Genomic DNA, 25538 nt, shown 5'->3' on the forward strand with positions numbered 1-25538 from the left:
TGTGGAAAGTTAGCTTAGACAACATTGCACCTCATCACATGATAAAGGAAGCATATATTTTATTAAAGTAGATTTCATAATCCACAGGATATCTTGATTGGTTACAGACTATGCATGAACTTGTTACAAAAGCAGCTCACATTCCTAAACTCCAGGAGACTTTTTCAATTCCATTTCCTCCAACATTGGGTGGTTGTTCAAACATGTTAGATTAAGAAAATATTCAATAATTTAAGCACCTTTCTTTACTTGCTTTATTACACCTCAGTCTCAGATATTTAACATGCAAGTTTTGCTATTTTCTCCTCTGGCAGACCCATAATGTACAATTGAGATAAATTGGTATATCATAAAGTAATACTCATCACAACACTGAACATCTATTACCTATAATTTCAACATGAGATTAGTTTTGTTATTTAACAAAAATAATGTAAGCATATCACATGTTTTTAGAAAGTAACATACTTAACTTCTCCAAGCTATTCATTCCCCCACACACAATATATATCCATCTCACCCAGTTATTGTTTTTGCTGAGATAATCTATTAAGCATATATCACAATCACTTTGTTGTTTTTACCTAACTCAAACATTGTTCTTCTCTGGCAAGAGATGGCATCACTATAGAAATTCTTGCTAGTGCATGGTAAAGATAAACAAGAATGGCCTCTAATCAGGATCATCTTCGTAAAACAAACTGAAAACTGAGTGCAAAATATGAGTTAATACAGATTTTATTTCTGGTCTAACTCGAGACTATAAAGTAGCTCTTCTGCAAGGTTAAAAATATAAAATTCTTTAAAACTAAGCTTTGAATGAGTAAAATTTGTCTTCAATTTATCAAACATATTTGTTCACTTATTCAGGAACCTAATGTAATCACTAAGGTTTTATAATAATTTGAATTAGCTAGAAAGTATACTAAAGTATGACTTAGTTAGTTATAATGTTGATGCAGAAAAAATATTTAACCTCAATAGATTGTTCAGTAATGTACTACGTCTTGAGTGCCTTTTCTTCAACCTTATTGGTGACTATACTAAGCATAAATAGGACTTCAACCAAGGTTAGTGCTAACATAACTGAGCCTCAGGATTTTCAGCAATATTGCTGTTGTTGATACTGACAATGTTCACAGGACATTCTAATCATTACAGATTACCTGCAAGAAATAACAATTAAAGAAACAAGTACACTAAGATGAATATTGTGTGATTATCCTAACATTCGGGGTCTACAGCAGATATGTAATAAAAGCATGCTTAATTAACTATAGTGATGGTCATTATAATTTGTAGTTGTGATTCAAATACATAGCCTACTCGGTTCAGAATTTTAGTTGCAGTTTCAAAAGTTGAGAAAACAGGTTTAATAATTACTTACTGATAGAAAACAGCTTACATCAAACTACAGCAAGAACTGATATAAAGAAACAAAGCTCACATATACTTACAAACGACGAATTCCCAAAGGCTTTGCTGGTGGAAACAACTTTTCTTCTGGTTCTTTATTTATTGGCCCTTGCACTGGATCTACAACATCTGATCTAAGTTTGATTACAAGTTATCGTTATCAGTTTAATATACTTCCCCATCTTTGTTACAATTTCTTTTATATTTGAATTACCACATTTCTGTAAAGTTTCACATCCATAAAATTATGCAATTAACCACAAATATTTTATTGTATATGTTTTCCATACATTTCTCTTAATAGGTATAAATAACTGCTACAAGTCACAGCCCAAGAGGCTTTTGTTTAACACTCCTACGAAAAGTGGGGCCTAATAGGCCCCAGAGCAACTTGAAAGGTTATTAATATTAGGCTAATAATTTTGTATTTAAATGAAATTGCCATTTAAATCCATTAATGAATGGATTAACGAGATTCCCACTGTCCCTATCTACTATCTAGTGAAACCACAGCCAGGGGAACGGGCTTGGAGAAATCAGGACTAGAAACGTCTTTTCCGTAGGAGTGTTAAAATCAGAACTCTGCTTTATTACTTTCTATTAGTCTAATAATAACTTGAAACCAAAAGTGTATAAAAATAACCTTTTAAATCTACTTTTCATTCATAATAATTTCAGATATCTAACAAATAAGTTGTTCCATGGAATGAAAGGCTTCCGAGACATTGAATTGTGGCAAAAAAAGGGGAATTTTTGTAATGTTTCAACAAACCTTTTATTCAAAATTAATAACAAAGTAATTAAGAAAAATATATCTGCAGTCAAGTATAGGTTTAAATGCCTCGCTGCTTCACCACATAAACATTTTATACAACTCAACTAGAAGTGTTTCTGTACACGATATAAAAGATTTACATAGTTTTGTGTCAATCTGTACAACAAAGAGGTAGCAGAACATCTTACTTTGATGGAGGTTGGGATTTGCATAAAGTAAGCTCATCCTGAAGTTCATTCATCTTGGCTTTTAGGTCATTTCTCTCACACATGATTCTTTTTATCTCATCTACTGTAAGTTGCAGCCTTTCAGGATCATCTAGGTCAATCACAATTTTTCTCTGCAAGTCCAGAACAAGTTCATTCTTTAAAAATAAAGTTTATGGATTTAATATCACTTAAGTATGTTTGAAGATAAGTTTATTGTTTTAGTTTACCTTATTAAAGACAGGTAAGTCATTTTTCTTGTACTAGTGCCAGTAGAAGAGGAGAAAAAGATATATAACTTGAAGTTAATTATTTTGCATCCTGTCCTGCCAAAATACATTTATTTAATGTAAACAATGTTTTTGCATCTTTTACTACTTTATTTCATATTAACTAACAAAAAGTATTGTAGTTAGCTATCATGCTGTCATGTAAATTAATTTATATATTGCCAACATACTTCAACTTGTGCCAATTCTAAATTTTCTTTCACAGCTACTCCTAGTTGGCTTCTTAACTGCTGAAGCTTTCTCTGGTATTCTTCCAGTTGCACTTGTAGTTCCATCTTTTCCTCAACCAAGGCTTTCATCTGACACTGTTGGTACTTCTGTTTACTTTGCAAGTCCTTATTAAACTGTACTAGCTCCTGTAGCTGTAGCTGAAGCTGATAGAAAACTACATATACAAAAGTTATCTAAACTTCATATTAACTTATTTTACATAGAAGTAAATTACAGTCTCTGCAAAACATTGTAATTATTAGAAATTATGATGATATGCCAGTGAAAGAACAATAATTTACAGCAAATTATAATACTCAACAAAATATTTCAGTCAGTTTTTTATACTATGCCTTCCAAACCACTTTTAATAAAACTGATTTTTATTGTTCCTAACATGTACATCAAAATAAAGGTCTAATTAAACATTTATTATTTGTAACTTCTCTAGCTGTATTATTCACCGTATGTCATAAAGTTACAAGTTTTTAAATGTACATTTTCCATACATGTCTCTTTCAACATGCAATATTTTCTATAAAAATGTAACTTGATGTATCAATGAGTAACTACTAGTTTTAAAAGATCATTTTACACATTTAAAGAAATTACACCTAATAACTCAGAAAATATTCTGTTAGAAGCTGCTATACTGAATATAATGGTTAGAAAGGTTAAAAATAAAATTTCTAATTCTAGTTAATAAATTAGTTTATGCCCAAGTTTCTTTTCTACTTCTTAGAAATGATGAGATTGTTTTAATCATGTTCTAATTGTTGCAAAAAACATTTAAATAAACTATTCAAAAAAGGTTTGAGCAAGGGAAGGGACAAAAGTTTGTTCTGTTATTATGCACAAATGGTTATGAAACATGGTGGGGTTCCCTGGTTTGAGAAGTGTGAAAAAAATGAGCAGAGGTGGCTGATGATAAGCTGCCTCATCTCTTGACTACAAGATATAATAAGCACACCCAAAAAACCTCAATACAAAGAAAGGATGAAACACAGAGGTTCCTGATATAAGATTAAAGGTAGCAAATTTTAAAAAGTGAGGCATCCTTACAAAGTAATTCCCTTAAACAATAAAAAGTTAACTGGGACTCAACAAAAAGAGAAAATCAAAGCCAAAGTAGAGACCAGTGTGTTTCCAAACTTTCATAATAAAGCTGTCAAGGTCACGATGAAAAGCCTCTGATGGAAGGTAAAGTGTGGGCAGATAGTGAAGAAGTCGAGTAAGTAAGAGACAAAGACAAGTAGAATGAGGAGAGAGGAAGAAATGAGAAAAATCCCCCTAACTGAAAAACAGAGGTTCAAGTGATTTAGGCTTAACAAACAAGATAGCCTGAGATTCAGGAAAAAACTAATGGAAAAAAAGATACCAAATTGTTACATACCTGTATAACCGAAGCAGCAAAAAATGAAGGTGGGATTATTATTGAGAAGAGGGAAATAGAAACAAAAGTAGGTGGAAAAACATTCAATCAAATTTGTCTAAATATGGAACAGACTCAGCTGAAGTAACAGGAGATGAGAAATCCTAGTGCATAACAGTGGAAATATCACTGACTGTCAAAAATGTAGATATAAAAATTTAAATGATCCATGAAACCAATTAGGTTTTTCTGTTCTTGTATTTTAGGCTAACGTGAGCCTGAAATGTTCATGGCACAGAGTTTAGTCAATATCATGATGCTGATATGGAAGAGTGATTAATGAAACCCATTTGATGGGTTAACAAGTACTGACAAAGAAACCATGTCACAGACTCTAAAATACATGTTCCAGAATTCCACAATTTGATTATTAGGGATAAATGTTATAATTTATAAATTTAGGGATAGATTTTTATAATTCAAATCCAAGTTCTAACTTAAATGTGCCAATAGTGTTAGGAAAAAGTCAAAAATTACATTTCAGGCTACTTTTAAAGGGCAATGGAAAGTAAATCACAGGTGAAACACCAAAATCTTATGAATCTTCATATTTAGTATAACAGAAACTTGGTGAAAGTGCTGAAGTACAGCAAACAGTTAATATTTGCTTTAATGACCACAAACAGTCTTTAAGGCAGTTACAATATATTTAATCAGTGTCCTTATTTTTGATAAACTCATTTTAAACTGAAGCATTTGTTTGCAATGAATGCAAATAAGTATTAAAATGTTCTATGATAAAATTACAACTTCACACAACAGCTTATGAAGAACCTTAGCTTACATCTTTAAAAGATGTGGTGGAATTGATCTGTGTGTGTGTGTGTGTGTGTGTGTGTGTGTATGATGTACATCATGTAGAGTATGAATATATTGATGAAATGTAAAGCATTTAACCATACAAAAATGTATCTCAGAACAGCTGGTATGGGTATTAACACTTTATTAATAAACGTATTAATATTCATACCAGCTGTTCCAAGAAATGTTTTAACTTCAAATGGGTTTCTCGTCATCAAGAATTTAACTATACAGTTTCTGTTTAATTATGTTTAAGACAACAAGAAAAGCAAGTTGTGTAAGTAAACAGTTCATAACATTTCACATTTTTAGGTAAAACTGATTAAACAGTATCTTAATGAAATATACCATATAAAAAATAACTGTTATAACTCACTGGTTTCTATGAAGTTATATTTTTCATCAATAAGAATCTTTGTTACTGCAGTTTTCAAAGAATGGTTGTTGTAGTTTTTTAGTCTATTCAAATTTCATATGGCTGGGTTTCTAAAATCTAACAAATTCACCACAGACACCACTGTTTGTGCTCTCTAGGCATCTGAATATGATAGTGAACAACCTGAGTTTTAATGACAACATGCAACTTGAAGAAACATGAACCTGAAACATACTAATGAAATATATGTAATACTGAAAATTGAACAAACAAACACAAAATTATTTATAAAGCTTAACCTTCTCTAACTCCCAAGCTATCAATACCTTTAACTTGTTTTGTAACAGAATTATTACTACGCTACTGAGGTCCTTTATTTCTACATTTTCACAAGTCTTAGTAACAATGCTTTTAGTAAAACAAAATATACTTTTAATAACTGTATTTAATTATATCTACAAGTATCTGGCATAGTCACAACTATATATATTAGTATAATCCTAGTAACTGTACTTAAATAAATCTACCAGTGCCTGGAATAAAAATGAAATGCATGAAACAATAGCATTGAATATCAAGAAAAATAATGCAATATTTAATTACCAAAATTAATATATCTTCTCAGGTACTAATTGCATTGGAATAATAACAGGATATTCACAGCATCAGTATCAATATATTTTACTTAAGCAGGAACATAAAAAGAAACAAGATGCAATGGCAATATGACAGTGAACCACTTACATCATTACTATAAAAAAAAGTGTACTTAAAAAAAAATCAATACATGATATTTACTGCATCAGTATCATTAAAACTAATTTTAAGCATCATGCATGTATACTACAAAAGAGAACTTCAGTGCCAGTACCAAAACAAAGGTATTTCCAATATCATTATAGATTATTTAAAGCAAGTACTACAGTAAGTACATTAAAACATTTCTATAACAAGAAATTACTTAACGATTGGTGGATAACTGGAAATATTCATATAGCAACAGACAAATTAACACTAGATGTGCTTCCAGTCTCAAAAAGTGCTTTGTTTCAAGAGTAAATAAAATTAATAGTAAAAAATAATTTTGGACTTTTGAAATTTGTATGTCATGCTGTGTTATAGCCTATAGAATGCATAATTTTTTCTCATGACATCACAACAGTACAAATTGCAACATCAAGCATGCCTTATGACTACAGACAACACACTATTGTATGGTGGTTAAAACAGATGACCATTCCAGGCTTTCAACCAACTTTTGGAGAAATAATCAATGAGTAACTTAATGTATAGCAATATTAACAACATCAGTACTGCTATTATTTACTTACCACTTCTACATCATTACATTTGTGATGAAGTTCTTGGTCTTTTTGTTCTATTTGTTCTCTCTGTCTATCTACGATTTCTTTTAATTTCTGTGCTATCTTTAGATCTTGTTCTGATACACAACCTAAAAGTTGCAGACACATTCTGTGTAATGAAATGTTTACAAGTTTTAACATAAAAGAAGTCTTAATACAATAAATAAAAGACCACTGCTTAATTTATGAAAGCATTAGCAAATGATTGCTAGTTTTTCCACAAGCAAATTTGCAGTTGCTACTGACAACTTTTGATCTTTTCTAAAATTAAATTTATACCTGGATTAGATAAAAGTATTAAATGTAATAAAAGTTAATAAGTATAATAAACATATATTTTATATACTAATTATATGTATAAATCTTCAGTGTCATGCTTTCTTTTCGAATATCTTTGAATATCAAAATTCATTTTAATTGCACATACCACTGGTTTTATTATAACTGTTTCACAAAAGTTAAAATATACTTTATTTGGGTAGAAACTGGTGGCCATAAGTGTCTACAGAATCATATTTCTGATGATCACCCTATACTAAAACAAAAGAGAATCCTCAATAGCTGCAGCACTTGAAATACTGTAAAGCAGAATTACAGTAAACTAATCTATGAGACCTTTATTTTCCTTTTTTATTAGGTATATTTTTGTGTGTTAGCAACACCAAGCATGGGGCTTGCATATACCCAATTCAATTTCATAAGTCATTAGAATATACACTTGCTTACCCCAAAACTGAAATTATTTAAGGCACAATTAGAGTAAACTAATCTATAATACCTTGGGCAAGATCAAACATATCAATCAAAAGAGTTTAACATTCCGAGTTCAAAAATGTAATTAAACCTCAAATTGGTAAAAAGATTATAAAGCTATAAGCTAAAACTATGTACTTGAAAAAAAAAGAAAAAAAAACAATTTAAAGCCATTCTACACCATAGCTAAAATTATTTATTATTGAAAGTTATGGTTTAAATGCCAAATGCTGGTAAAACATTAGAAGCCTATAGGCTTAGTACTTGTGTTAATCATAAACAAATTAAGAGGAATTCAGAAAATAACAACTGAAATTCACACAATTTCTATTTTATTATTACCTCCAATGAGCAGTCACTTGGGCATAGTACTTTTAATCATGATGCCAGCAAAACTGCACTGCAAATAGTAGATGTTGTAAATCTAGCAGACTGGCCAATGTGCTAATTCTTTGAAAACAATCAAACATATTGAAGTTATGGTTTTACTATACCCATTTCCTGAAACTTGGCCTAGATACCATGCAACTAAAATGGGAATTACTAAAATGGTATAGAACTAGCAAGTGAAACAATCACTTCAATCACAATTTTAGTAGCATTCTGTACTTTAGTCTTGTATTCAATATTTCTGTAGATACAACAAAATCCTATTTGCCTTATCACTAGCAACAGCACACTGCCTGAATGGCTTAAGAGCCTGATCAACCATTGTACCATGATCTTTTGCTTTCATGACACTGTTATGATCATTCCCATCCAAATTATACTTACAATTCAGATTATGTTAACCAATATGCAATATCTTGCATTTATGATAATTAAAACCCATTTACCTGTCCAACTCATTAAATGACCTAAATCCTTTTGTGAAGCAGCAGCATCCTTTTCACAGCCAGCAACACCCAATACCTTGATATCATTACCAAATGTGAGTAGTTCGTTAACCACTCCTTCTTCTATGTCATTAATGTAAATCAAAAAGAGTAATGGCCTTAAGACTTAGCCTTCAGGTACAACATTTGCAGCATTAATCCAGTTTGAATGAACTCCATTCATAACAACCCTCTACTTCTTTCCATCAAACCACTCTTCTATCCAATTAGTTTACTTCTCTTCCTCACCTATAGAGTTGTTTATTTACATGCTTTTTATGTGGCAATATTTCAATGATTGAACTTTATATAATGTATGTGTTGGCACTTGACAGTAAAAATCTGTAAACTTTCCTTCTGTAATGTATAATAACAGTTTTTTTCTAGTGATTTCTAAGCTTTATTATCAAAACTACATCACTAACTATCAGTTTGCTTGTGTTAATTTTGAGCTCTGCATATGCTGATTTAATTTGTATTGTACAATTCTAATATACAGTTTGTGTATATCCAATGTGATCAACTTGGAACACTGTTTGGGACACTATTTTTTTAATATATATTTGTCATACATATACTTGAGGGTTAATGTAACTGAGAATTACATATTCTCTCTCTCTTTCTCTGTATAAAACAAAAAACAAATTAAATGTTCAATATACATTTAATGAGTCTTCTGTATGAACAACCTAAGGCAGAATATGATTTATATAACACTAAGTGATACTTTTAATAGTAGGACACTTAATCATCCATAAATGGAAGACAGTGTTTTCCTATTAATCATTAAAAACAGTGAATAAATTTATCACTATATAAAAGAATTGTCAAAAACATACACCTACAAGAAGACTTTTGTTCCACAATGTTAACTGTCTTTGCTGCTTCCTAAAACTAAAATATCTATTATAATACTACTCAATTTTTACCTGTCCTGAAAAGATGCATGCACCTTACTATGAATGCACATGCACTATGCTCTTCATTTCAATAGATATGAACAAAAGGCATAAGTAAATATACTTTAGTACAAATTTATATAACAACACAGTAAAATATTACCAAAGCTTTTGTAAAAAAAGATCTAATGTTAGGTTGTAGAATAACATTACAAGTTTATTTATTGATATTATTAAATATAATAAAGTTTAGCCTTAACTAAACTAAAGCAATGTACATGGGTTACAATATTAATTTATCTTTTTATTGAATATAGGACGTACTTAATAAGAGCTTAACTAATGTTAGGTCTAAGGCAAGTAGACTTAAAGATTTCAGTGTCTGCAATTATAATTCTTTTATATTATTCTAGAAATCCTGTACTTGAAAAAGTACTATTACAACACAGATAGATACTAATTTACCTGCAAATCTTTTGCAGATTTCTACCAGTTGCATAGTAAAAAGTTGTTATAGAAGTTTGTGTGTGCAAGAAAGAGAGACAAATGTTTCATCCAACATGAAATTCTAGAAGAATTCCATCCTATAAAGCAGTTTGAATCTGTTCATAACAAAACATTTCCAATTTCCCAACTCTCCATGATTCTTGAGTACACCACAAAGGGTTCTAATACCATTTGTTTTAATTTTTTTTTCATTTTTACAAGTTAATTGCTATTTCACTTTTCCTTCCATGCTTCTGTTAGTAAATGATGCACTAACACACATTGTGTATGTCCTTTATTTAAGTTACTGTCAAACATTATATTACTCTGTATTAGAAATACAGAACTTGTCACTTTTTAACTTACTTCACCTTTTCTATAAAAAATGCTAAAAAGTTGATTTTCTTAAAATATGAATATGGAATTTGACCAAATTTTAGACTTAATAAAACACTGTAGTTATAATTTACCATTTTAAAAACTAAAACTTTTAAGATGAGTAAAAAATTATTCTTATCCTCTATATTTAAAATTAACACTTAAAAAGCATAATACAAGTTTATTGATAAAAAGCTAAACAACAAATTGGTGCAATTTTAAATTCACACAAAACAACTTTATATATGACATACAATTATTTTCTTTTTACCTGATGACTTTTCAGAAAGAATATTTTCTTTTTCTTTTAATGAACTGTACAGTCGTAAATTTTCTTCCTTTAGCTCTGTTACAAGTTCACTTAGCCTGTTGGTTTCTTCTCTCCAAATATCTTCTATTTGTTCAAGTTCCTATAAATAAACTTTTTCCAGTCTACACCAAAATAAGCTATTTAAGTTTCTTAATAATACAACAAACTTGCTATGTTCATATACATGTAATAACTTCAAGTTTCTATAAATACAACAAGCCTATTCAAAATCCTACAAACACAGTGTACTCATCTGAACTTCTTCAGACATAACCAATTTGTTCAACTCTCCACAAGAATAAAATACTTTGAATATTTACAACCACAACTTCTCATAATTACATGCAGGTTTCTGAGAAATGTTATTTTGTAGAATATTCATCAATTCAACTGTTCTAACTTATTAAATTATTTGTTTTTGTTTATGCAAGTTTCTGGTGTTTTTGGTCAATTAACTGACATGCTTAAGTGGAAGAAAAACACATTAACCTTAATGTGGTTACAGTTGAAATGACAGGACATTGAACTATTTTCTACATTACCTTTATGAGAAGTTAACGATTTCTAGTAATGTGTGGAGCATGTTTATATGCTATCTCTAGTAAGTTACTGACATCTCTATGAAAATAATATAGCAAACAGTTGCTGAACAGGTTCCTAAGTGAAAAACTTATTTCTAATCATTCATTTCCTGAACCATATTTGTTGCTACACAGTTTTTTAAATCACTCATAAACAACAAAACACAACTTATGTTGTTACCAATTTTTCCTATAAAGTTTAGGGTTACTAAAATAAGTTAGAATAGCTGCTACATGAAACTGGTACAATTAAATAATGTGAAAAATGTAAACAACATTTTAATATTTAAGTTTACCAACTATAATGCATACAAATTATATTTCTTGTGCATAATAGTTGACAGTTGGTAGTATCTGCCTTCCTCAGATGACTCAAAGAGAAAGTGGGGATAGTAAACTACAGCAGGATAGGCTGATAGTGGAAGTAACAGTGTCATCCAATGATACACCCAACTCATCCAGCTGCACCTTAATATAAAAGGTTAAAAGGAAGAATGGCAGAATGTCTATTCTAAAAGAGCATAGTCTACAGAGGAAGGAAGACACAACCCCACATAGGATGATATGATAGGGACTGAAGTTTAATAGCATACTACAAAGAAAGTTAAAAATGAAAGAAGTGGAGGTTCATGGTGAATGGGGTCCAGCATTTTCAAGGCTGAGGTTCTGGCAGAACCAGAGACCTAGAGTTCAATTTGAAACAAATAAAGACAGAATATATCCTAAACATAGAACATCAATCCATGGAGGATATTCAGTGCCCTTGTGCACTTGACATGTGGTTGCTCAAATGCAAGAAATGAGTCAGCTTACAAACAAAGATAAGCCTCAAGAAATTTGCTTCATGGACCATGGGAAGAATAACATCACTGAGACAGAGCTCAGGACAAGGGTGTATACCCCAACAGCAACAAAAGTGTGTGCTGTGATCCACTTCAACAAACAATTCATGGGAGACTGAAGCTGCTGCTCAACACAAAACATGGAAGTCATCAACATAGAGCATCTTTGCAACAGCAGGAGGAAGCTGTGTCATGATAGCATTAATCTTGATACTAAAACCCACACAGACTTGGAATAATCTGTTCAGCAAAAATGTTCTGGATAAAAATGGATAAATGGCCACACAGCACATAAAATTGGAGATTGCACAAAATGCCATATATCCACACAGTGTTGTAAGCCTTCTTAAGATAAAAGATGGAAAAAAGGAAGGCTTCCCTGACTGACATTTCAAGTCAAATTAGGTGGTCCACAGTGAAGCACTGTCAATGGAACCCATACTGAGTGAGTGAGAGGAAACTGTTTGATTTGAGGAACCAAACAAGTTGAGCAATTACCATCCTCTCTAAGACCTTACAAAAACAGCTAGTCAAAGCAACTGGGCAATGGTTAGAAGAAATCTTGAAACACTTCCAAATGCTTAGAAAAAGGAAAAACAATAGCCCAGTACCAAGTGTCAAGAAAAACATTCTCCTGCCAGACTTAGTTAAAAAACTACCAGAAGAACAGCAAGAAAGAGAGGGTCAAAGGAAGTGGGCCCAGGCAGTCACTGGAAGGAATGGTGGAAACAGATACAGGAGTACACATTGACTTGTCAACTCACTTATAAAGAGGGCAAAAGATTTTTCACATGGTTTGAAAATGACTGGTGGAGGCACGGAAAGATCTGTCTACACTCTCACTCTAGCAGTAGCACATAGTGCAGCAGCATACATCTGAGAAAGAATTGTGAACAATAACTTTCAAGCCTCTCTACAACCTACAATGACATGATACCTTTAAATGTCCAAACTACTGGCAAAGGAAACACTGGAAAGGGTTAGAAACATATGACTAAACCATACAATTCAAATAACCTGCCTTGACATGGCAATGTAAAGATCAAAATTGAGACAGTGATCAGCAGCATAATTTTATCCATGCAAGTTGAGATATAACACACAGCAGAAACATCTTAGCTGAAGAATCCAGTGATGATCTATGACTCAAAGATATTCTTCAAATCTCTCTCAATGATCATTTCTTGAAAGGAATTCAGAATAGCATACCTCAATAGGTATGCCCCCAATGGCCTTAGAATTCAAAAGGAGTTCAGTGTCTTGGAGTAGATGTTTTCACCAAAATGTCTCCAGAAAATAGCTTCTTGATAGACTTGGGAGAGCCAACAAAGCCCCTTTAATCACTTCTGAATGAAAAAAGGAGATATTTGTCCTAAGGATGAAGGATTAAAAATCAAGGTACAGGATCTGATGGTGGTGGTGATTGTGTAACAGAGTCAAATATGTGGTCATTAGCTATAAGCTGTTTTTTTCAAGAATTGGGTTATTCATAATAAATAAAGGAAAATTCAATGCCCACTGACCCTACCCACCATGGAGTCTTTTATGAGGTGGTGCATTATAATGCCAAGCAAGTACACTAAAGCAAAGCCAAGGTCTTGTGAATACTATACCCAAACATTAGCATCAAACAATGTCTACAACACACATTAAGAATGCTCAACATACTACAAAGCTTTTATAAATGAGTGATCTAAAGTTATGGAACAGTTTCAAAACAGTTTTCTGTATGTAGAATCATTATTACACCAGGTTCATTTCTTCAATGGATTAATGTTAAGAGTTTTATCAAAGGTCAACTTTCACTAAAAAACTTTGAGCATCACTAGTCTACATTACTTGGAAATGAAGTAACTAGATATGAAATTTATATTCCACTTTCACTAACATTTTTCCAAATAAAAGCAAGTAAACATTTGGTATTGATGTTTGTTTGTTTTGAATTAAGCACAAAGCTACACAATGGGTTATCTGTGCTCTGCCCACCACAGGTATTGAAACCCGGTTTTTAGTGTGTAAGTCTGCAGACATACCACTGTGCCAATGAGGGGCCATTTGGTGTTGAAAAATTATTTGAAAAATTGCAAAGGTGTTTCAAAAGTATAAAATTCTCTGGATTTTTTCAAATGGGACAATGAACATTTTAATATTAAAATTATAATTGTTGAAACAAAATTAAATGAAGAAAAGCTTTGGTCAGGAAAGCACAATAACTAACTCCTGTCATATTCCGAAACATGTTAGGGTTATAACGTCAAAGTTTAATGGGTATAGCTTAATACAGTACAAATATACAATTTCACGGCTATACTTTGAAAGAATTAGAAAACGTTAGTGTTTTGATGTGGTGAGTGAAGTCAGTTTACCATTCAATTTCAGCATCATTTTTTTAATCAGTTTGTAAATAATGTTGTAATGATATCGTTCTTGCAAGAAATGTTTATTATGTACTTAAAAACATTTAGGCTAATATCCCTCAACTTTCAATATCATTGTCTCTTACAATTACTTTCCACGAATAAGAGCGCAATTAATAAACTTATTTATCAACTTAAATAAAAAAAAATTAGTTAGAGAAAAATTGGGAATGGAGGATAATTGAAATCTTTAATAACTTTCTTCCGTATGTTTGAAACGTATAAATTGAAAATAGATACATTTTGCTAATTACGGCCTATTCAAGTTTTTCTTAACTGAATTTTCATGGGTATTAATATAATAAGAGTCAATTTATCTTTAAAATTATCATGATAATTTTCTACGTCAGTCGTCAAAATAAATAACCTAAAACAATTACTTATAATCATAAAAAACAGTTCTGTGAATGCTTGTCACGTATTTATTTTTCTATACTTTCGAGACGCTTCAAGGCCCTAAAACACAGTGCTCTAATTTAAGATACGCAACTAATCAGGGTAAAAGATGTGTATTATCCTGTGCTAAAGTAATGAGACTAATAAGCTCTAGCGGCAAGAACTACCTGTATCGCCGACTTCCGTGGCAATAACTTCATTCAACTGAATTACAATTTTTAAAAATATATCGAAATCTGATGGGCAATGCAGACGTACACACATATATCCTCACCCGTGGTTTTATGATAACAGCAACGGCCCATCCATAGACAAAAGAAGTTAAGTAGCACAATAATACATACATGCCAGCCTTGCCTCATGTCCAAATCAAGCTCACTTCAGGTACGATTATTTGCAGATATGCCTCTTATATAACAAGTAGTAGGTCTACATGACTGCTTATTACACGTCCATATCTTAAGTTCTTACACTTGGCTGGTTTAACAGTCAAAACGAACAGCACATGCAGACGTCAAGAATGTACTAATAATTGGATCATAAAACTGTTCGATATTATTTGAGATAACGACACACTTTCAAAATAACAGTCAATTAGCTAAACGACCCCATTAATCACACAATGACATTAAATTAAGAACAAATATAAAGTACCATATCAGATATAAATGTTGCTTATTAATGTAATAAGCTATAAAATTTTGGTGCGTTGTTAAAATACACGTAATTCCAAAATTTAATTAAAAAATTTGCTAACTGTTTTGGGTGTTTGCAGGAAGTGGCGATAGGGGGTATTCAACCATCAGACATTTGATAAAAAAAAAAAAGATGGTATTATGATGTAAATTAACATTGCAGTGAACCTAAATATTTTAGTACTTTTTATTAAAACAGCACATTGTGTTTGCATTTAAACATACATTTTCTTTTAGTCTGTTGACTAACACTGTATAAGTGTCCCCCCCTTGACAATATTTCTGTGGGCATCCATGCTACAGCATACATTTCTTAGTGGTGCATGTCTCATAGACAAATACTTAGCAAATAAATATACCTCTGTATTCATCTACACTCTACAGCATGCTTTTCCCTCAACCTATTATAATAACGGAAGACTAGAGCATGTACGACCTGGTTAAAAACCATTTTTTCTGTTTTTAAACAGCATGCATGTAATATGAACTACAAACCTGGCACTGTAATTTTAATCACAATAAAGTATGATCACAGTAGAATGATTTCTGACATTTTATAAATTCTGGGTTGAATATAATCTGTAATCAGGGAACTGCAGCATCGATGCTACAAAAAAGTTGTTAATTACAAGAAAAATAACAAGTTCTCTGAAACCAGCACAAATCATAAAAGCCTGTAATTATTCTTAAAACTGGAATGTTCTTTTTTTAACTATAAGTTTGAAGATTTGTTTCCCACCTTCAATAATTCCTCCAAATGTTTTTATAAAATATTTTAATTCAGAAAATTGGTTTAATTATCAGTTACACTTGTGAGTAGGAATTATTTCTTTATTAACATCAGAATGTTAACAAGGATGTTTAATGAGAAAAAAAACATACTATTTACAATATTTACATGTATATTTTAATGCATATAGTACTACAGCAAAAAACAAAACATTAATTTTAAAGTTGTCTCTCATGAAACTAGCTACAAACTATCAAAACCATAACCTTATTCTTTGCAAAGTGAAGCTAACTACAAAGTATACTGAAATAGTTTTGTTTGTTGGGTACATTGCAATAAATGTGTGCAAATTACAGCTTACGTATCTGAAGTAGCTTCTCAAGATAATATATTATTTAGAATTATACAGACAACAGAACCAATGTGAAATATAAAAGATAATATAACAGACAGAGATGACTTGTAAACAGCATACCATAGAATAAACTACAATTACATGTAAAGACAAGTTTGGTAAAAACTGGAGAGACTAGAAAATGCAGTAAGTTATGTATATAAACTGAGGTTACTAAAAAAATAGATGGTTACAAGATTTTCTAACTCTTTACAACTCCTTACACTTTGTTTCTTCTCTTAAATCCTGATGAATGTTGTTTGTCTACATCAAAAACTTATTTTCTTTTGTATAGCTTTTCAGCTAATTTAATACATATATTTTTATACTGATATTTCAATTCTGTCATCATAGTTTGAGAAGTAAAATTAGAGTTGGATAGAGCATTACTATCATTTAACTTTGAACTATGTTCTGACAGTAGACAGGCAACACTATAAAATAAATTACAGCACACTTCTTTACAATATGAAAACAAAACATTCTTCAGAATACTGATTCAACATTACAGCTTCACTAATATTTGACTTGTAATTATAGTTGTATATCTGGCTGATGATAAAGCATGTACTTTAAGTATCAATAAGTTCAGACTTAATTAATAGGCATAAAGATGTGAAAAACTATGTTAAGGTTTGGAGTTGACAACATTAGTGGTTCTTCAGAAAGTAAAAAAAAAAGTTATCTTGGTATGGTAAATTACCTCTATCACCTAACTTCTTATATTCTTAATTAGCTTGAGATGGATGTACAAACAGTGTAGTGCTGACTTGAATGATCTTATACCACCTTGCTTATTCATATTTAGCTTATGTTGGAGTGTTTGAATGGTCAATCATAGAAGGCAGAACTAGCCTAAGTAGATTAAATAGCCTCCTGTTATCACATTTCTTGTTTTCATTCACAAAGGATTGGTAAGTACAGACTGGTTGGTCAGAGAACCTTATTTGTTCTTATTTTGATGTTTTTGATTGATAGTTCAGATCATTTCATACTTTTTAGAGAATTTTATGGATGCAATATATATCCTCCTCCTCATTTAATTATCTGAATATCTGTTGATATTAAGAAAATTAAATGGAGACCTTCATAAGATATATGGCATTCAAATTCTATGATCTGGATACTTTTTATGTTCATTTTGAAGTTTTTTAAACACATACGAACTGAAAGGTTAGAGAAGGCTACTAAATCCATCTGAGCTGCCAATCAACATCCTTGCCAATCTAATAAATCCATAATTGTTATAACTCTATTCTTCCGTTGAATTACGTTTACAAATTTCATTATTATGAAACAGTTTCGATTTTCAGTCAACATTTTTTGTATACAACACACAAGAGAAATTTATCATGAGGAAGAATTACAATGCAATATTTTTTTTAACCACTAAATATTAAGAATTGGACTTAGTCTGTTCTCAAAATGTTGTAGGTTTAAAACATTTTCATCATTCTCTTTTATGCTCTAAAAAACTAATAACTGCCAAATAGCCAGTTACAACAAATTATATGTACAGTTATGTATTGTTCACATTCTTACTAACATACTTTATTTTCACAACAATATACTATAGAATACTGATGCATTCGTTAAGCCAAATACCGGCTATGGTTACTATTTTCAGAAGTTGACACCAAAATTAAACTGTATACAATTTGTTTCACTCTTATTGTTGTACTTCAAACCAAGTAATGTGTCACGTTGTACAATTAAAAAAAAAAAAAAGACAGAGAGAGAATATCATTAAATTTAAACTGAGCCTTACATCTAAATTTTAACAGTAAAAATATTTACTAAATAATGTTGGGTCAATTAATTTATATTTTTAAGTGTTTAAAACCTGTGTTATAACTTAGCTTTAATCCTTTATCAAAATGTTCTGTTTCATTCTAGTAGTAATAGTACTATCGTAACAATAATAGTATTGGTTAGTACGAAGGAAACAAGACTAGTCACAGCTCTACCGGTATAAAGGTAAATTTGTTGTACCATCTACTACTACTACTAGTGCTGAGATGCATTTTATTATCAAAACGTCAGCATACCTTTTCTAATTTACTCTTATATTCTTGCTTTCCAATTTTTTCATACTGAAGTTGGACAATAACTGAATTTAGATCCGAAATTTCTAAATCCACGCTATCATTTCTACTTGCACAAAATTCCAACTGTTCTAATGCACATATAACTTTCGGCATCAAACTGGTAATAATCTCAATGCCATAAATATCAATTATTTTTTCGAATTCTTTTCCAATTTCAGAAGCTAAGTCATAAACGTCTTCCACACATACTTTTTCAACAACTGAATTCATACTGAAACAGCAGACAATTGCCGAAACAATGTCAGGAATGTCGCTGATTACTCGTTTCCGTCTTACTACATTTTCGAAAAGTGTAATGTCTGATTATTATCACCAGATAACGCCACGTTACAGTAAAGAACAGGGGGTTCCAAACTTTTTAGATCTGCGGAGCTTCACACCAGAAAAAAACAACATTCTGGAGCTTTAATAAAAAACATACACTAAAAATAGAAATAATTGGTTGCTAGCACAAGATGAAGTTTACCTCAAGCTCTTAGAATATAAATTTATTAAAAATATCAATATTTAAAGAACAGTTTTCATTTACGAGGGCTGTTCAAAAAATACGCGGACTGTTTGAATTGCGCGGCTTCAGTTGGTTCCAGAGGAATCCGCTTGGTGTCGCTAGGTTTGCACAGATCAGCTGATTACGACGCCATTTCCCGATTGCAGATATCTTCATTTGTGTATTAGCTACGCGGTTTTAAGTGAAGTGCGATTTTTTTCGTTTGGCGGATTTCAGAATGAATGACCTGAAGGAGCAACGACTTGCTGTGAAATTTTGTGTTAAATTTGGAAAATCTGCGACTGAAACTTTTGCTATGCTTAACACGGCTTACAGTAATGTCGCTATGAAGCGTACGGCATGTTTCAAGTGGCATGAACGTTTTAAGGATGGTCGACAGTCCATTGAATATAATGAGCGTCCTGGACGCCCTTCCACGTCAACTGACGACCCACACGTCGACAAAATCAATACCCTGGTGCGGGCAAATCGACGTCTGACTGTCAGGGAGCTTGCTGAAGAGTGTGGGATATCAGTTGGATCTTGTTACGAGATTTTGACCGAAAAATTGAAGATGCACCGTGTTGCTGCGAAATTCAGCCCTCAGAACTAGTGAGTGTTTGGCCAAACACTCGATCACTGTTCTTCCCCACCCCCCTACTCACCTGACCTTGCTCCTTGCGATTTTGTCTTGTTCCCCAGACTCAAAAGACCCTTGAAAGGAAGAAGATTTGAGACGATTCCCGAGATTAAGGCAAATGCGACGAAGGAGCTGGAGGGCATTACAAAAGAAGCGTACCAGGACTGTTTCAACAAGTGGAAACACCGTTGGGAAAATTGTGTGCGTTGGGGAGGAGAGTACTTTGAAGGGGTCCCAGACCTGTAACTTCTAAATAAAGTACATTTTGTTTTATGACGTCAGTCCGAGTATTTCTTGAACAGACCTCGTATACTTACTTGTTCAAAATTTTCTACTTGCAAAATTTATATCAGTTAAAGTACAGTGTACTTATTTATTTATTAGTGGCTTGGAGGCTTGCTTTTGTTCACAAAGAAGTTCAATATTTGGAGTTATGGTTCTCACCTGTAAGCGCAAATCATCTTCAATATTTAACCCGTTTCTAAAGTTGGTCTTTGCTCACAAAGATATGTTGTTGGAAAAGGCATCAAAATATTCAAAATTTATTCATTTCAGGGTATTCCATGGCCATTTCAATCCGAAATTGTGTTATTTCTTCTAACTGAAATTTTGTTTTTAGGGTGTAATCACTTGAAATTTCTACAAGCTGTTTTTTCTCTTTCAAAAGCAAATCGTTGGTATTTGCAGAGTCAACAAAGGGATTTTGAATCCTCAGTAATTTTTTTAAATGAGGAGAGAAGTACTCTCCAATAATTGTGCACAAATTAGATATGTGCTGCAAGACTGAAACTATTGCATCTTCACTGGAGGAAACTTCATTCATAATTTAAAAAAAAAAAAACACTAACATTTTCGAAGCAATCAAGTTCTTCCATGAGTATACATTCATCCCAAATTTTGGCTTACGTTGAAGCGCTATTATTTTACTCTGAGCTTTGACGTACGTTACCCTTCTACTCTGCGTTGCAGCATTAACTTTATATAAATAGGCAAACAAGTCGAACGCCTTAACCCACATGGCCATGCCAGGGCAACTCGTTCAAGCACTTGAGTTTTATCATCATAAAATGACATACTGACCTATTATCATTGTTGCCATAACTAAGTCAGAAATAAATATTTGTGTAAAAAAGGCTAGACCACTAGAATAATACATTTTTCTAAACAAAACTTGTCCAAATTTGAAACATTGTGATGCAATTAGATGCAGTATTAATTGTTTCAATTTCAAAGTATATTTATATGAAATATAATTATATTTATGAAAATTATAATTGGTAATTGTTAGGTTACATTCGTTGTAGTTTAGACAAACTTAGCACCAATGAGCTTTATGACGTCATGTTTCATTTCGTTCGCTAATCCAGATCTGACTTTTAACAGATAGTTGACCTAGGGTTTACCAATGTTTCATTCAAAAATTAGTAGGCTATTTTGCATCTTCAATGACGCATGCGACCTTGAGATGGTGCCATGTCTACTGGCAACCAATGGTGCTACTGTCGAAGTTAACTGAGATTGTGTTAATACTTTCATCGCGAGAACTTCTCCTAAGCTAAATAAAATCGTCTGGCGTTAGACAAAATAAAATATTAAAAGGCCCAATACTAGATAATCGTGTTGTATTAAAGATATATTTTACTTTTTTATACAGTGTATTCTGATTCAATTTTATAGTTCTGAGAAAAAATATTAACTTTTTAAAATTTCCTCGCGGAGCCCTAGATAACTATGGTGGAGTCCATGGGCTCCGCGGAGCATAGTTTGAAAAAACATGGTGCGGGATATATTATAATACGCAAAAAAGTCAAATTTTGTTGACTGTAACTGATTACTAGTTATACGTCTCGAGGTCAGTCCGGCAGTTTTGTTTGTGTTAAAACTTTTATTAGCTTTATTGTAGAATGATGTATTATTATCAGTTCGTTTGCTGTTTTGTACGTGTTTATCATATGTTTTCGGAATATTTCTGTTTTGTATTATTGTGTTAGCAGTAGAGTAGTACTGTATCCTTTTGCTGCATCTGTTACTAACACTGCGTTTTAAAAGCTGCGTACGAAAACAAAACTCAGTTTCACATTTTAAATGACAGGAGAACAGGCATAAATGATGTTGGTGCAAAATGTTGTTTTGAATGCAGGAAATTCTACACTAAAATGATATGAATTAATTACACTATCATTCACATTTCAAAATATGATGTAACTTAAAGAATTAAAATGCAGAGCTACTGCATGTATGCTATTGTTGAGCAGCTCTTAGCATGATGACTAAACTGCTCAACCATTATATTTTGCGGTGTGTAACAAAAATAGCTCAGAGCCAAAGCTCTGAGTGAAACCAAGAGTATAACACAATTAACACTTTTTAAAGTCTGTGAAATAACTTAAATTGAAAGATTAAGTTAAACTTGTCTCGTTAATGGGACGGATACTCTTGTTTGTACCAATATAAACTGTGTCTTTAAATGTATCATAGAAAACGGCTTACGAGAGATCTATCCAAATATATATGTAGTTATTACTATTCCAGTCATTGTTGCTTCAGTTTGGTTTGAATTTTTCGCAAAGCAACACGCGAGATATCTGTGCTTGTCGTCCCTAATTTAGCAGTGAAAAACTAGAAGGAAGGCAACTAGTCATCATCAGCATGGTGGCTAGAATGCTTAACTCGCAGTTTAAGGGTCGCGGGTTCGAATCCCGTCTCATTAAACATACTCGCTCTTTTTAGCTGTGGGGCGTTATAACGAAACGGTCAATCCCACTAATCATTAATAAAAGAGTAGCTCAAGAGTTGGAGGTGGAAGGTGATGAGTAGCTGTTTTCCCTCTAGTCTTACACTGCGAAATTAGGGACGGCTAGCGCAAATAGCCCGTGTAGTGTTCTGCACAAAATTCAAACCAAACCGAAGCAACGATGACTGGAATAGTAGGCCCAGCATGGCCAAGCGTGTTAAGGCGTGCGACTCGTAATCTGAGGGTCGCGGGTTCGCATCCCCGTAGCGCCAAACATGCTCACCCTTTCAGCCGTGGGAGCGTTATAATGTGACGGTCAATCCCACTATTCGTTGGTAAAAGAGTATCCCAAGAGTTGACGGTGGGTGGTGATGACTATCTGTCTTCCCTTTAGTCTTACACTGCTAAATTAGGGACGGCTAACACAGATAGCCCTCGAATAGCTTAGTGCAAAATTCAAAAACAAAACAGACTAGAATAGTAAAGATTACATATACCGAGCCTGCTTGGTGAGACAAAGATTCAATCCATGTTGCTTTGACAGAAAGAAAGCTTTCTTGTCTTAAGCTTATGTAAAACTTTCTTTCGTTATACCATGTCTCAAGAGAAATTAGAATCGCTGGCAATGTCATCTATAGAAACTGATGTATCAAACTTTCTAAAGTATTCTGATCTGATCGAATACTTTAATGTGCAGAAAGGTAAAAATCATTATTATAAAATAAATAATATAAATTAATTTTATGTGAATTGGAATAACAATTTGTATATATTTCATTTATTGAGATATATAATTATATATTTTTTATTCCATGGTTATTCCCCGTCACACAAAATGTGCTCCCCCTTTCAGCCGTGGAGGCGTTATAAGTGACAGTCAATCCTGCTATTCGTTGGTAAAAGAGTAGCCTAAGAGTTGGCGATGGGTGGTGATGACTAACTGCCTTCCCTCTAGTCTTATAAAGCTAAATTAGGGACGGCTAGCGCAGGTAGTCTTCGAGTAGCTTTGCGCGAAATTCAAAGCAAAACCAAACAAACCAAGCCATAGTTATTCCATAATTATTTCAAGTGTCAAAGAATGAGTTTCATAAATTGTTTTTGAAAATAAATAAGCTGTATAAGGAATGTTTGAAAATGAATGTTTAAGAATTAGACTGGTTGTCAGTTTTCCTTCAAATTCTAGTCACATATAGCAACAATTAGTGTTGCAAAACATAACATCTACCAACCTCCATGGATAGAATCGTGTATATAAGAAGCCAAAGGTGCCCCGCACGCCACATTCGCCTAAGATTCCGCAAGTTGTAGATTCGGCCTTGCACCCAAATATTGATCTATATTTAGCCAGCTCTGTAGTTATGAAATCTATGCATATTAAAAAAAAATTTCTTTGCACATCTCGAATCGTTCCTACTTGATTAACTGTATTTAACAAGTCCAAGTGCAAAAGCCTAGGAGAAGCTAAAGGACAAACAAACATATCTTAGTTTATACCAGAATACCTGGATAATACAACTCTTCGTGACATATATACTTACTGGTCTTTATTTTGTTGTCGATGGGTAATATAATAAATAGCCAACATATTGATACTGAAGTTTAAGTATAACCTTGTTAGGTAAAAATAAAAACAACATATTAAACGTCTCCAGGTGGGACAGCGGTAAGTTTACGGACTTACAACGCTAAATTACGAGATTAGATTCCCCGCTGTGAACACAACAAATAGTCCAATGTGTCTTTGTTCTGAAACAAAACAAATAATATATTAAACACACTAGTAGCGTGTTACATGAAATAAAACAGTTAAAACTGGGTATGAAGTTTTCATTAAGAGAAGAGTACAGCGTTTCTACCACAAATATGACCATGTTCAAGCACAAATATCGAAATGAAAAACCACGGTAATGAGAGGCTCACTACGAAGTTAAATTGAACCTGACCTCAATGGATTGAGAGAAGACACTTAACATATGTATATAATGTATAAATATAAAATTAATTTATTCGTAACGCAGAAAAAGCTCATAAATAGAACGCAGGCATGATATCTGTGAAGAGTTTCTGAGGAACTCAGATGTACTTTTTGTTAAACATGAAGAACTTTGTATCAGGTCATGATCTTAAACCTCGATAAGATTGAGAAAATTTATTCCTTTATACTTATTTGACTGGAGTCATATTTTCATATGTATATCTGTCACTTGGTCACTTTTATTAACAAAGTTAGAAATACGAAAGCCAAGTTATTTCTAAACTAATATATGAGCAATGTATGCAAAAGTCCAGAAATACGAAAGTGGTCATGATCCTTTACAGTATATGACTACCTTGAGGAATAAGATCATGACATTCCATAGCCTGTATATCAACATGTTGATCAGAATACTACGCTGAATCTTTTTAAAGTGATAAAACCTCTTGAAAGATTTGGTGATTTGCTCAACTTTCCTTAGTGATATATGAAATATACTAAGTGTTTCTTTTCCTCTATTGCCTGCATTCCATTGGGTAATTAGTTTTTCTTCTTTCTCTGCCTTGGCCCGGCATTGCCAAGCGTGTTAAGGCGTGCGACAAGTAATCTGAGGGTCGCGGGTTCGCATCCCCGTCGCGCCAAACATGCTCGCCCTTTCAGCCGTGGGAGCGTTATAATGTGACGGTCAATCCCACTATTCGTTGGCAAAAGAGCAGCCCAAGAGTTGGCGGTGGGTGGTGATGACTAGCTGCCTTCCCTCTAGTCTTACACTGCTAAATTAGGGACGGCTAGCACAGATAGCCCTCGAGTAGCTTTGTGCGAAATTACAAAACAAACAAACAAATTTTCTGCGTTTCTTTCATAAATAAATGAACCACCACTAGGACTAGTAATAAAATATATTATCAGGAACTTTAACCATTAAGTGAGCTATAAGACCACAATTAGTGGGAAGTTCTGATAATTCG

The 25538-nt window shown here is 32.5% G+C and overlaps 1 protein-coding gene across 11 annotated transcripts; it reads right to left on the reverse strand.

The window, feature by feature from the left end:
• Window positions 1-42: 42 nt before the first annotated feature.
• On the reverse strand, window positions 43-19033 carry LOC143240817 (RILP-like protein 1). 11 transcript variants are annotated; one of them, XM_076483935.1, is made up of 7 exons: window positions 18675-19033; window positions 10533-10671; window positions 6838-6959; window positions 2858-3061; window positions 2380-2531; window positions 1456-1550; window positions 43-201 (listed from the first exon to the last, which is right to left on the reverse strand). In XM_076483935.1, the coding sequence occupies exons 1-7, from the start codon at window positions 18942-18944 to the stop codon at window positions 137-139; spliced, it is 1047 nt and encodes a 348-aa protein (XP_076340050.1). In that variant the 5' UTR covers window positions 18945-19033; the 3' UTR covers window positions 43-136. The 11 variants fall into 11 exon arrangements, with proteins under 11 accessions (XP_076340050.1, XP_076340049.1, XP_076340053.1 ...); XM_076483934.1 differs by having other exon boundaries at window positions 2380-2555; window positions 18675-19032; XM_076483938.1 differs by having other exon boundaries at window positions 43-708; window positions 1458-1550; window positions 18675-19031.
• Between the last annotated feature and the right edge of the window lie 6505 nt (window positions 19034-25538).

The sequence above is a fragment of the Tachypleus tridentatus genome, chromosome 13, assembly GCF_004210375.1.
Source record: "Tachypleus tridentatus isolate NWPU-2018 chromosome 13, ASM421037v1, whole genome shotgun sequence".
Classification (NCBI taxonomy): Eukaryota; Metazoa; Arthropoda; class Merostomata; order Xiphosura; family Limulidae; genus Tachypleus; species Tachypleus tridentatus.

Excerpts from the sequence above, each read along its gene's own strand:
- LOC143240817 (XM_076483934.1), bottom strand. The coding sequence starts at position 18,944 with ATGAATTCAGTTGTTGAAAAAGTATGTGTGGAAGACGTTTATGACTTA. Across the intron at positions 3,062-6,837 it reads AATGTAATGATGTAGAAGTG|CTTCAGCTACAGCTACAGGA; the intron begins GTAAGTAAATAA and ends GTTTTCTATCAG. Across the intron at positions 202-1,455 it reads TTTGGGAATTCGTCGTTTGT|TTGAACAACCACCCAATGTT; the intron begins AAGTATATGTGA and ends AATCTAACATGT.